Source organism: Zootermopsis nevadensis, unplaced genomic scaffold (genome assembly GCF_977971745.1).
Source record: "Zootermopsis nevadensis isolate Lab colony 2312 unplaced genomic scaffold, Znev_1.0 Znev_ptg000010l, whole genome shotgun sequence".
NCBI lineage: Eukaryota > Metazoa > Arthropoda > Insecta > Blattodea > Termopsidae > Zootermopsis > Zootermopsis nevadensis.
Genome location: NW_028259142.1, coordinates 5254960 through 5267274, shown reverse-complemented (window position 1 = coordinate 5267274; position 12315 = coordinate 5254960). Strand labels below are relative to the sequence as shown.

At 40.6% G+C, this 12315-nt stretch overlaps 1 protein-coding gene across 8 annotated transcripts in view; it reads right to left on the bottom strand.

Annotated features, from left to right (window-relative positions):
• LOC110837247 (uncharacterized) overlaps positions 1-12315 on the bottom strand; it is a 287610-nt gene that overhangs the window by 33672 nt on the left and 241623 nt on the right. For all 8 annotated transcript variants that reach the window (XR_015534460.1, XM_087346312.1, XM_087346310.1 and 5 more), the window contains one exon: positions 2123-2213. Coding sequence is in view for 7 of the 8 variants with exons in the window: in XM_087346312.1 (XP_087202438.1) it covers positions 2123-2213 (91 nt within the window). In the remaining variant the exon portion in view is untranslated. The remainder of the gene's footprint in view (positions 1-2122; positions 2214-12315) is intronic.

Below are 12315 nucleotides of genomic sequence, written 5' to 3'. Positions count from 1 at the left end.
CACGCCAATGGTTCTCATCCTTCATTAGGTGTGGGAGCACTTGTTATATTTAAATTAACAAGGCTAGAGGTGCACTCAGGACATGTTTACAACCTCACTAACGGGACCCTCCCGTGCAAATACTCCTGCGAAACGCATAACAGATATTACACATATTCACAGAAAAGGACGTCATAATTCACTACATACGTACGCCACAAGTTACACTCAGTAGTTTTATTTAGACCTGCATTAAAAAGTATCACGCGAAATTTAAGTATCTCATGGCGGAAAGTGTGAAGATAACAAACAGTCTTGTGGGACGTTGTGCCGCGTAGTCTGGTAGAACTTTACCGACGTATCAGAGGTGCTTACTGCCATAATAATCAGTAAGCAACTCTGAAACGTGGGTAAACTAATACCAGACTACACGGCGCAACATCCCACAACATAACCATCTTAGATATGCAAGTCGACCTTGCACGTCGTGCACATTTTCCTAGCTCCCTCCAGGCGAATTCCGCTACACTGCCTTAAAAACAGGCCACGATCGACTATCAGACCGTTACCTACACAACGTGAATTATATTTCGAGAGAGGTAAACTTGAAAACGAGGGTAAAAAATGTAATTCTGCAAGCAAGAAATCTTTTTTGCTACTTTGGAATTCGATAAATGAAGATAGGTTACGTTGGGTTGGGTTAGGTTACGTTAGGTAGGTTAGGTTAGGTTCGGTTAGGTTAGGTTAGGTAGGTTAGGTTAGGTTAGGTTGGGTTAGGTTAGGTTAAGATTGCTTAGTAGATTTTATTAGGTTAGGTAACGTTTTGAAATTTTTTGTGACGTTTTGACACTCACAGCCACATCTAGTCACGCCGTTACAGTAAGTCACGCCTAGTCACGCCTAAGCACGCATGGTCACGCTTAGACAAAATTTGCAAATCTTCGTCGTATTTTAACTCTTAAGGTGATCTCTCATCAAGCCTTTATTGCAGGTCACGCCTAGTCACGCTTTGTCACGCTTAATCACGATTTGTAAATCTCCAGCATTTTTCGACATATTTGGTGACCCCTTGTCACGACGTGAGGTCATGCTTAGTCACGCTATGTCACACTTGTGCACGCGTGGTCCCTAAGTCACGTTTCGGCACGCTTACGTTATGTTTCGTAAGTCTCGGTTAATTTTGGCTACTTTGCAAAACATTAGATTAAGTTTCGACATGTTGGGTTAGGTTAGAAATGTTCGCTTGTATTAGGTTATGATAGGTTTATTTATATTAGGTTTGGTTATGTTAGATTAGTTTGTTAGGTTATTTAACGTTTTTAAAATCTTCGTAGCGTTTCGACACTTATGGCAACATCTCGTCACGCCTAGTGACGCTTTGTGACGATTGGTCACACTTTGTAAATCTTTGTCACATTTCGACACTTATGGTGATCCCTTTTCAGGACGTCAAAGCACGTCACGCCTGGACACTTTTCGGCACGGTTACGTTCTGTTATGAAAGGCTCGGTTAATTTTTGCTGATTTGGAATACGTTAGATGAAGTTTCGACAGGTTAGGTTGGGGTAGGTTAGGTTAGGTTATGTTATGTTAAGTTAGTTTAGATTATGTTTAGTTAGGTTATGTTAGTTCGTTGGTTTATGTAACATTTTGAAAATATTCCTCAATTATGGCTACATCTCGGCACGCAGTTACAGTACGTCACGCGTAGTCACGCTGTCACTAATATATTTAATATATATAATTAAAGATAACGGGGTGGACAGCGACAGCGGTAGTGACGAACCGAGTGATATGTCAGAAAGCGATGGCCTGTGAGGAGTGGAAGAAATGGAAGAGGACCGATGAGTTGTGAAGAAGATAATATTATCTAATACTCTCTGTAGTGTTAATTTTCTGGTGATGTGTAGTGTAGTGAATTCGACTTTCCTGTGTTACACACCGTGATGATATTTTATTTGGAGTGTACTGTACGCGGCCTGCTGCAATCCCTTCCAGCAAACTTCTGGTAAGTGACTCGCTCCGAGGTTCCAATTCACAAAGTTCAGAGGCCAAAAACGCTGGAACGCAGTATAGTCATACTCACCACGTGTCGGGGTGAGGACTCTACCACATGGCAGCAAAAGGTGGAATGATGACTCACCTCGTACGCGACGGTAAGACAGGTTTTCTCTTCTTTCAGTTGCTCACTGCGCGCCTTGTACTGCAACATGGTCCGCAGAGTTTCCTCCATCCTGGAACCAAACAGTTTTATACCCTTATTACATTTGAACAGAAAACTTTAATCTTAAAGTGTGCAACAAATATCACCCTCTCACCAGAACTGACTCAAAAGTTCCTTTCCCCTCACTGAGGAAACCAGAAGGGAAGATAGCAGCTGGGAGAAATAGGCGTGTCTAGGAGGATAATATTAAAGTGGCGCGTGGACTGAATTCATCTGCTGAGTGGCAGCTGTTGAGGACGTAATGATATTTCTGGTTTCATAAGAGACGGAAATTGCTTGACCAGCTGAGAAACTATCAACTTCCGAAGGGCTCAGCTCCTGCGTTAGTCACTGAAATGGTATCTGAATACTGTGAAAGAACGTCAAATAAGAACACTAAAGGCACTGAACGTCGCTGCAGCCCGCTTCGCATGTGGAAGGTCCAGAGTTCAAATCTCGGCAGACACTGCTACAGATATTATTACACGAGCCAACTGTTTCCACATCAAAGTGCCCCACATTGTGTTTCCAGCAGAGAGCGCGTGTCTGTGTCAACATTCCTTGTGTTTCGCACTTGAAGACGCGGTGTTGACATTGAAGGATGGTTGATACAACCATCTGAATTGCTTGTACAACCAATAAGACCGATGTCGGACAATGGCCAATTGATTAGGGGCCGAAGAGAATCGCGCCCTTGAGAGGGGCGCGGGTGTGAGGCAGTAAACAGCACGATCAATAATGGAGACGTCCATCAAACGTTTAGAAGTCGTTTTCCGCCTAGCAGGATTTCTGACGATACAATAAAATACGTGTTCATTAGAAGTACTGCTGTTTCAGAAATGTGCACGACAAACACGCTAAAATACACAGACGTCTGGCAGGGAGAGAAATTTAAATTATTTGGTGAATTCTATAAATTGTGAAGCAATTTAAACATATTGCTATTATAATACATAAGACTGGATCCTTTGACTTTGCCCCAGTTTTAGTTTTAAAATTAAAAACGACGTTTCGGACGGTGGATCTTCTTCCGTTTTCAGGTAAAAAGGAAAAAGTATAAACCCCGTCTTCTGGGGCCCCTAGTTGAAATCACACACACGGACATGAAATACCGAATCTTATCGTATAATAAAACACTGCGAATCGGTTTATTTACTAAGTTGGAATTAAAATCGGGTAATTTAACACCCGGGTATCCTGTCGTTTTAAATAAAAAACTTCCAGATTTGGGTCACATCCTCTTCACTCTTTATCCGTGCCTCATTTCGTTCAGTCTGCGGGTTTTAGTTGTGTCCCACAGCCCTCTGCACAAGGCGTTTTGATGCTGAGGATTATAGGGTGGTAGGTAAACTCCACGCGTAGGTGCTAAAGTTAGTTATCAGATGATAGATTATCGTCTCTCGAGTTGATTAGCTACACAATATTTGGTTATGATTTATAATCACTGAAAACGGCACGAGAAATACTTGGTTTTGGTACAATTTACTGTTAGATTTGGTGGTCTAACTCATCGCCCTGGTGATGGAGGCCAGCGAGGACCTCTGAAACGTCGGTAAACGTCTATTAGATCACACGGGGCTACAAGAAGACAGTCATCTTCTTGACAACCTGATTATAATCTGATTCAATTTTGAGACTGAAGTGATTTTTACACTTGATTATAACACTGCATAACTTCTTGGAAAAATAAATATTAACACAACTTATATGTTACCAAGACTGCACAATTGATTTTCAATTATACACGTTTTATTTAGGGGAACACAAACAGACAGCAAATTTAATTTCGCCCTTCATATTGAAGTTACAATTCATTAAATAATTTCCTTATCAGCGAGAAGAAATTTTTTTTACATCAGATTAAATATTCCCATCGCCACTACAAAATTGTTTCGTTTTCAGGAACTGCTGACTGCCGTCTTCTTTCCCAGAAAATTATATTCGTAACGTAGGAATAACAACGAAACCCCAGTACCTTTCATATTCCACAGACGGTACCACCTCAACCCCTCAGATATAAACCGTGTCTCCCAGCTGGTCTATTTATCCTCATATTTTAGACAGGTTCGCAAGGGGACAGAGGGTACAGGCCGGCCCCTTCAAAAGCAGCATCAACCCCCTGTTAAGAGTCAAGATTCTGTTCGAGAACCTCGTCGTTGCTTCATTAGCCTAACGCCATTCACCAAGGAAATCAGCTCCTTATCTCCCAACCCCCTTTCCTTCTTACCACCCCCGTCACTACCCCTCTACTTCCAACCCTATTGTTGCCATATTATTATGATCATCCCCTACTTCTAACTCAGCACCTGGCAACCATTATTAAAGTTTCACTCCCTCTTCATATGCGAAACCAACCCCCTGTCGATATAGCAACCCCTGTTTTATCAAAACATTCCGCTACATCCGCTTGCAAACCCCCGGTACTGCTGGATGCCAATCAAATTTGCTGAAACGTAAAAGAGAAAGGGGGTGGGGTTTGTATTTATGAGGGATGCGAAAGGAGATTTAAGAATATGCAGGAAAATGGAAATAGCATCGGGGAAGGTAGACGACCTGGCACTCTGTCAGTTCAGAAAACCTGACTTGTCTTGCTGATTGCATAACGAAGAGGCAACACGCTTGGATGCAAGAGTATACGAACTACAGAACGGCTATTTTATGATGGCTCCGGGCAGGCGCAAGAGGGGAAGGCAGACAAGAATGGTGGGGGTAAAGTGGAACAAGGAGCTCCAATACCTGTAGAAAGAGTAATGGCAGAGCAGCTACAAATCCGATGGAAAATAATATGAATCTTTAATCACAACGAACACACACCACAACAATTTCGCAGGGCTAAGAAATGACGTTTGCATGTTCGCTGATATCACCTCGCTACGATGTAGAAACTCGACCTGCTTCAGCAAATTGAACCATACAAACCCCTAAATGGTACTTTTGAGCTGAGGGTAGACTAGACCAAGTTTAGCATAATGTGAAAAATAAAAAACATGATATAAAGTATGAATAATACGGCCATCAAAATAACAGCCATGTCTTTAATATATCGATGTCCGCCAGATAAACAGTTAAAATTACAATGCACAAAGTGTGTAAAAATTTATTAAGATGATTTTACGGTAACACGATATTTTGTAAAATGTTATGTTACCGTATTAAAGAACTACTATACATCTGAAGGTTTGTAACGATGGTGTATTTTTAAAACGACTAAATTCCTGAAGGTTTTGAATTTTCTGGAGACAGGGACTGGCTTTTTCGATTGGGCTCAACAGAGTACGTTTTTACCTGACGACGGAGACAGATTAAATTATCCAAAACGTCGTTTTAAACTAAAAATCAAGAAGATGGTTAATGCACAGGAAGTTCGTTGTTTTAACTACAACACAACTTGTTTTTAATCACTTTCAGCAAGGTGTGCAGTGACATTGGTTTCAAAATGTTTCGGTTGAAAGCGTTGAGCAGCAGAAATTCTCACGGCGTTTCACGTATTGATCAGAGGTTCGTAGTTTTCGTGCGTGCGGTGTAACGTCACCATAATTGAAACATTCAATTATTTACATCAACTTGCCATGTTTTATTGGGATATCGAACTCTTAAACTCCATCAACGCCAGAGACATTATACAAGCTCAGGATCTAAGGGAAATTACACCTGAAAACATATGTCATAATGTAAAATATAAATAAAGAAATAAAATATTTTATCAAACCAAAATATAATAAATTTAAAGATCAATAAATGTAAAAGATTACAGTCAATAAATAGAGTAGCCCGAGAAGACGTATTGTCCTTAATTAAACAGAATTCGTATTATTTTAATTATATGAAAAATAATTAAAAATGTCAAATACATAAATACTTGTCCTTAGGTTTTCGTGGCTGGACTTAAATTTCTTACTTCGGCTTTGGGTGAGAGTCCCACCGAACGTTTATTATTAATCACCATGTTAACAAACATTTAAGTTGCTACCCTGAAGATGGCAGCTGCAATATTTGCCGAAACGTTTGTTAATACTTATCATTCTACGCGGCTCACATCCGAAATCCGAAGTTATACGATATGTAAATAATAAATAGACCTGTTTACTCATTTTTAATATGACTGTTCAGGATTGGAAAACAACTCACTTTCGCTCTCATAGCTGAGATACCCAAATTCTTTCAGTTAGATGCCGGAACAGTATTTAACAAATAGTCCACTTTCTCCCCTGCCCCCGCCCCCCGCCAGGTCACCAATCAAAGTCGTTCTTACCGAGTGGGCGGGTGTAACATAAACGATCTAGCCTTCTATTCGGTAGATACCATGTTCAAACTCCTGTCGAATTACTGCCTGTCGTGACTAAATTACCAGGTGCGATCGGAAAGTTTCTAGACTGTGCGTATAAAAACCCGTACACTTATCTCAGGTATTAAATTCATCCATCACACTCGAAGTAGTTCCCCTGGGAGTGAACACAACGATCCCAGCGCCGCTGCCAAGCCTGGAAGCATCCCTGGAAATCTTTCTTTGTCAGCCTGTCAAGCACCATCTGCGATTCTGCCTGAATCTCTTCTATCGTCTCAAATCTCCTTCCCTTTAGCTGAATTTTCATCTTTGGGAAGAGGAAGAAGTCACACGGCGAATAAGGAGGGTGCGGGATGACGGCCATGGTGTTTGAGGCCAAAAACTGCCGAACTTTGAGGGCGGTGTGCGCTGGCGCGTTGTCATGATGCGTCGCATGTGGAGTTCTTCCTTTAGAATCAGCTGACAGGTCCCATAGCCTATCCCAACAATGTCGCACAAGTCGTTGATGGTACGACGTCGATCTTCGTGAATGGCCTGCCGAATCTTCGTAACATTTTCGGGCGTTGTGCTCGAAGATGGTCGTCCAGAACGCTCGTCATCATCGACAGAGGTTCGGCCATTTTTAAAACGTGAATGCCACACAAAAGTTTGTGCACGACCCATTGCGGACTCCCCAAATGCTTGCTTTAGCATTTCATAGGTTTCCGTAGCTGTTTTGGCGCGTCTTTGGCAAAATTTGATGCACACGCCATTCCGAAATCGCAGGAGGGTCAGTGTAATGCACTACCAAAACGCCCGTAACTAAGAAACAAATGGTAATTCGATGATGCCGGCTGGCACACTGATTCACTATGAATGTAGGCCGCACCCCCTAAAGGCAGAAGCTCGTACTACATCCGGTTCGCCCGCTATTGACACAGTCTTGAAACTTTCCGATCGCACCTCGTATTTCATAGTTTCACTCAGTTCCTCCATGAAAATTCCAAAATTGGTCTTTTAAGTACGTACTGGGTGTTGTTACGCTCTCGACGAGCGTTTGCCTCAACTAGCTGGCTGGCTGGCTGGAGCTGGCTAACGATGCATTTCATCTGATAGCTTCAGCTCTGTTCCAGTGTTATGTAGTACCACTGAGGCATCAAATTAAGACAGAAGACTTCGACAGATTCTTTATTTTCTAAGTGTTAGCTGGGCTGGCACGGCTAACATGAATGTTCCGACCATGGATTTGTTTATGGAATAAAACATTCAAACCCGGGAACCAATAAATACGAAAGAGATTATAACTTCTCAGTAAAACGGACAATTTTAATTTAAGAATTTTGTAACATTTCTGCCCGATGAACTGCATACATGTAAGCCTTCCTTTTTTATCGGAACTTGCTGTCTACGAACATGGCCCACATTTTCATTGCAGTTCCGAGCAGGATTTCGCGCCTGTAGCAAGTCAGTTTACTCTGAGGAGTAATTTGTGGCGTCGAGACTCCTCTAGTGGCGCCGTGGGATGAGTGAGGAGTCAGCTGGGGGACAGATCCAAACTTCGCGATGAAGAAGACTGCTAATTGCAAACGCTCTATAGCGGCATCACATTTGAATTTCAAATCTAGCCTAGTTCCACAGCACAAGTCGCCTCCCAACGTCATGTATTTACAAAGCCCACCAAACAATAAAGTTGGGTATTTAAATGTCCAAAGTACCGATAGGATAAGCTCTCCTTTTCTGTCCAGTATCTGGTAACTACAGTGGGAAAGCATTTGGCTGCCAGAGACAGTGAAGACCATCGGTACAGTTCCTTTACTCTTGCTAAATTAATTCCTACCCTGCCATTATTACCGTACTAAAACTACCTAAATTACTTGCTTTCCGGACAGCTGTTTCTAATCTCTTCCCAAAGCTAGGGCCAACACGTGCTGTATAAAGCACAACTCTGAGTACCATTATATGGAACCCTGACTAACGTTTTGGTCATAGTTTACTATTCCCTTCATAGTACTACACGCGGGGGGGTGTTACTTTGTTTTATATTGGGTGCAGCATCTAATCCAACAGTCTACATCACTCCAGGATCAGAAATCACTTGACCGTAGATCGTTTAACTCTTTCACTGTACGTGCGAGATATCTCTTAAAAGTAAAAGCGATGATTTATTTTATGATTGAAACAGGGGTATACAAACTGTGGTACACTGGCCGCACGTGGTCCCAGCAACATTTTTGGGCGAACCATCAAAACATTTTTGAATTACCCAATGCGACAATAACAACAATTTTCTGCAACTGACAATAACATTAATATGAATAAATAAATGAATATATAATGTAACTGAAAGCGTAAACAATCGCCAAAAAGTATTTCAGTGAAACAACTAAAGACGTAAATTAGGCCTATAACATTAATGCAAAAAGATGCATTGTTCCATTGTTCAAAAAATACAAAACTGTACGAAACAATATGAAAATTACTATAGTATTTTTTATTATTATTATTTAGTGTTCTGTCTGACGACAGGTCCATATGAACAGGATCCTTCCATCCTTTTCTCGGACTGGGACCTGTTCATATACGTTCTTGGCAGATGATCCAGAAGTGGTTTGCCATTGCCTTCTTCTGTGTGTGAATGGAGTAATTGTTGGGATGTCACGGAGAAACCGGGGAAGCCCCCGGAGGAAAACTCCGTGTTGCCTAGACCACGGCCTTGCCCAACACAAGTTATAAATTCGGGCACCGCCGGGAATCGAACCCGAGAACCCAGGATTACAAGGCCAGCGTTCTAACCGCTAGACCACCGTTACTATAGTATTATCTACTGAAATGTTATAGATTAACAGCGACCTAAAAGCAATTCGACATGAAAGCTAACAAACAATGTGTTTACAGTAAGCAATTATTGTTTTTTAAGTGAATACCAGCTATAAAATTAAGTTACAGAAATGCAGTTACCGTCTACATTTTTCCTTTCTTTCTGCAGCTCTTGTCAAGATACGAATAGTCAACGCGGCTTGCATTAATAAAAATATTGCCGATCTCTGCTTAAGAAGATCAGGTCTGTAACCATTCTCGTTTTATTCCTTCATGGACTGATGTTAAACAGATCGATACACGCATTCCGTGACTCTTGGCCTTAAGCTAGACAGTTCCCCGTGCTCCGGCGGCAATTTCTCCGACACAGTTGTTAGGCGTGTTATCTAAACACAGTGAACAGGCGCTACATGAACTGAAGTATTTTCGCACAAGCCCTTGTTAAAGCATTGGTGTACTCATGTCTGTACAAATTTATCTGTGGAAAAAGCAATTCGGTTACCGGTGTCAGATTACTGAACTGACTGCAAAAGATAATAAAAACAGATTACATTATTTCTCAAGAATACAGAGCAGAAAATAATGGACAAATTAGACCCTACCCGTAACAAAGAAGTCTCTCTTATTAGCACAGTAATGGCCCATCCACGACTATAAAAGATGGCCAATTTCTTTAACAGCTGAGCGAATGACTGTTACTTTTTTAAAGATGGACTCTGCTCCATGGTTTAGTTACAATGTGAACAGCTTTTTGAGAATACTAGTGTAATTAAATTTCAGTTTTATTATAAGAACAAGTTCATACAAAATTTTATTCGAAATTTTAGAAGAAATTACTAAGAAAAAACACGCGAATATAAGTAACCTCGCAAATTCTAATATTTTGTTTGATTATAAAAACATTCAATAATATTAAGGACATTTTAGGGTTTATAAAACAACTCGAAGTTCAGAGCCCATAAACTGATATCAGCATCAGAGTTCCATTCGCTGCAGAACTACATTATAATTCGTTGTCTCATCTGCAACGCAAATAGTCACATCAGAATTCGGGCTGATATTTTCTGTATCGCTGTCCGACAAAATTTTTAATAAAAGTAGAGAGCGGGCACATACTGTGTGAAGGGGTTCCATGACAACTCGTTGCCAATTATGTCGACTGCGGCCAAATTTGTGGAAGGGGGGGGGGGGTTGACTGGTATTCCGTTGATACTATTTATGTCCGAGCGAGGGGTAACTGCAGGGGGGGAAACTACCACTAATAAAAATTAACAGTTGTTCTAGCGTTTTATCACTATACTGACAATCTGCTCTTAATTAAAAGACATAAAAGTAAAATATCTACCGACATATTGTTACAATTGGGGAGTCACGTCAGAGCTTTGCAAGGATGAACATAAAGACTAGAATTTGGTGGGAATAAAAAATGGAGCTTATTTTAAAAAAACAAAATATTGGGCTTGCCATAGTCTAATGAGTATTATAGGCGTAATAACTTCGATGCTGATTTGAATGCATTAGAGTGAAGCTTTCCTTATGCCAGTGTTGCTCCACTCGACAAATAACAACCGCGAGTGTTAATAAACCGCTATATTTCATTAATAACTCTGCGGTATGTGACACTCTTTCAGAAACTGATATCTACTTCGTCAAGAAATTCACTGCATTTTAGGTATAATATCCATTGTCGTGTTCACACACGTTCGCCACCTCGAGTCAGTTCAACATGGAGTAAGGTTAGCAAGTTTGCAATTTATTTCCCAACATGTATTTTAATATTATCCTACGGTTTATAGTTAGGACTCTCAGATGGACCAGAGTGTTTAGTAACCAAGGATCACGCCTGCAATGCAAACTAACTCCACAGAGAAGAACACTTTTTGAGAATCTAATAATCGTCCATTTAGTCTAGAATTACCCCACCAAAGGTTAATTACCGAGTATGGAAGACCCTACCACTGAACTTTATTCTAAGCCAGATGAATCCAGCCCACTTGCACGCCTATTTATTTAAAATACGCAAATATTGTCCTTCCATTTACGTCTGGGCCACCCAAGTAGTCTTCTTCGTTTCTTTATTCTTAAGCATCAAATGCTGAACTTTTATGGCAGAAATGGCGGCTAAAATATTGTAACAAGGAGAAAAATAGTTGTCTGGTTTTGACCGAACTAATTGGAAATGTAGGACTGTACCGTTCTCAATTCATTTCGTTAAAAAAAATCGCCAATTCGAAAACCGAATCAAATAATCGTTATGCCTATTGACAGTAATAATGTCCGTATCTCAAGTCATGTAAAAATTAATTCATAACACAACCCAGTTCTTTCAATTATGTAATTTTAATATACATCTCGTGTAAAACAGATTTCAAAGAGACAAGAACCAAATTTAAATTCGACAGACAATTTATATAACATTTAATGGAAATCCGTTAGTAGTTTCAGAGGTAAAACGTGCGCCCAGACATTTCAGACCGTCATATTAAGGGTTCCTCAAAACACATTTGTCGTGAGAAAATTTTAATTGGTGACTATATAAGCTCGAGTTGTAAGAATTACGTTTTAATAAGTATCAACACTGCAGTGATTTCATAAGTAAATGCAGCTAAAATGGAACAGAAACCAAATATTTTTGCTTTACAGATCAAATTCCACTATTTGCTCTGCAAATTCACTTCTCCGCATACACGGAGTGCTAACAACTGGACCGCTCGATCAGCATAATGAATGTCATCAAACAAACCAATGTTGACTGTGCGTATGGTGGCCAGACTGACAAAATAGGTGGCAGCTGATTTATCGGAAATGAGCAATCTTCGATTCTATCACACGTCAAACTGGGCGAGTTCCTCTATGGACTGCCGTAAACCAACTGCGTCCCATCTCATTTGTTCGTGTGAATTTCCTGGCATGCCTAAGCTCAAATCAGCAGATCATCTTCCGTCTATAAGTAAATTGCTGGGACACGAACTTCAGCTTCGCGTATACAGCTGCAGCGTCCGACTTACGACTGACGAGGCTTTCTTAATTTTCAGTGGGAAGATAATGAACG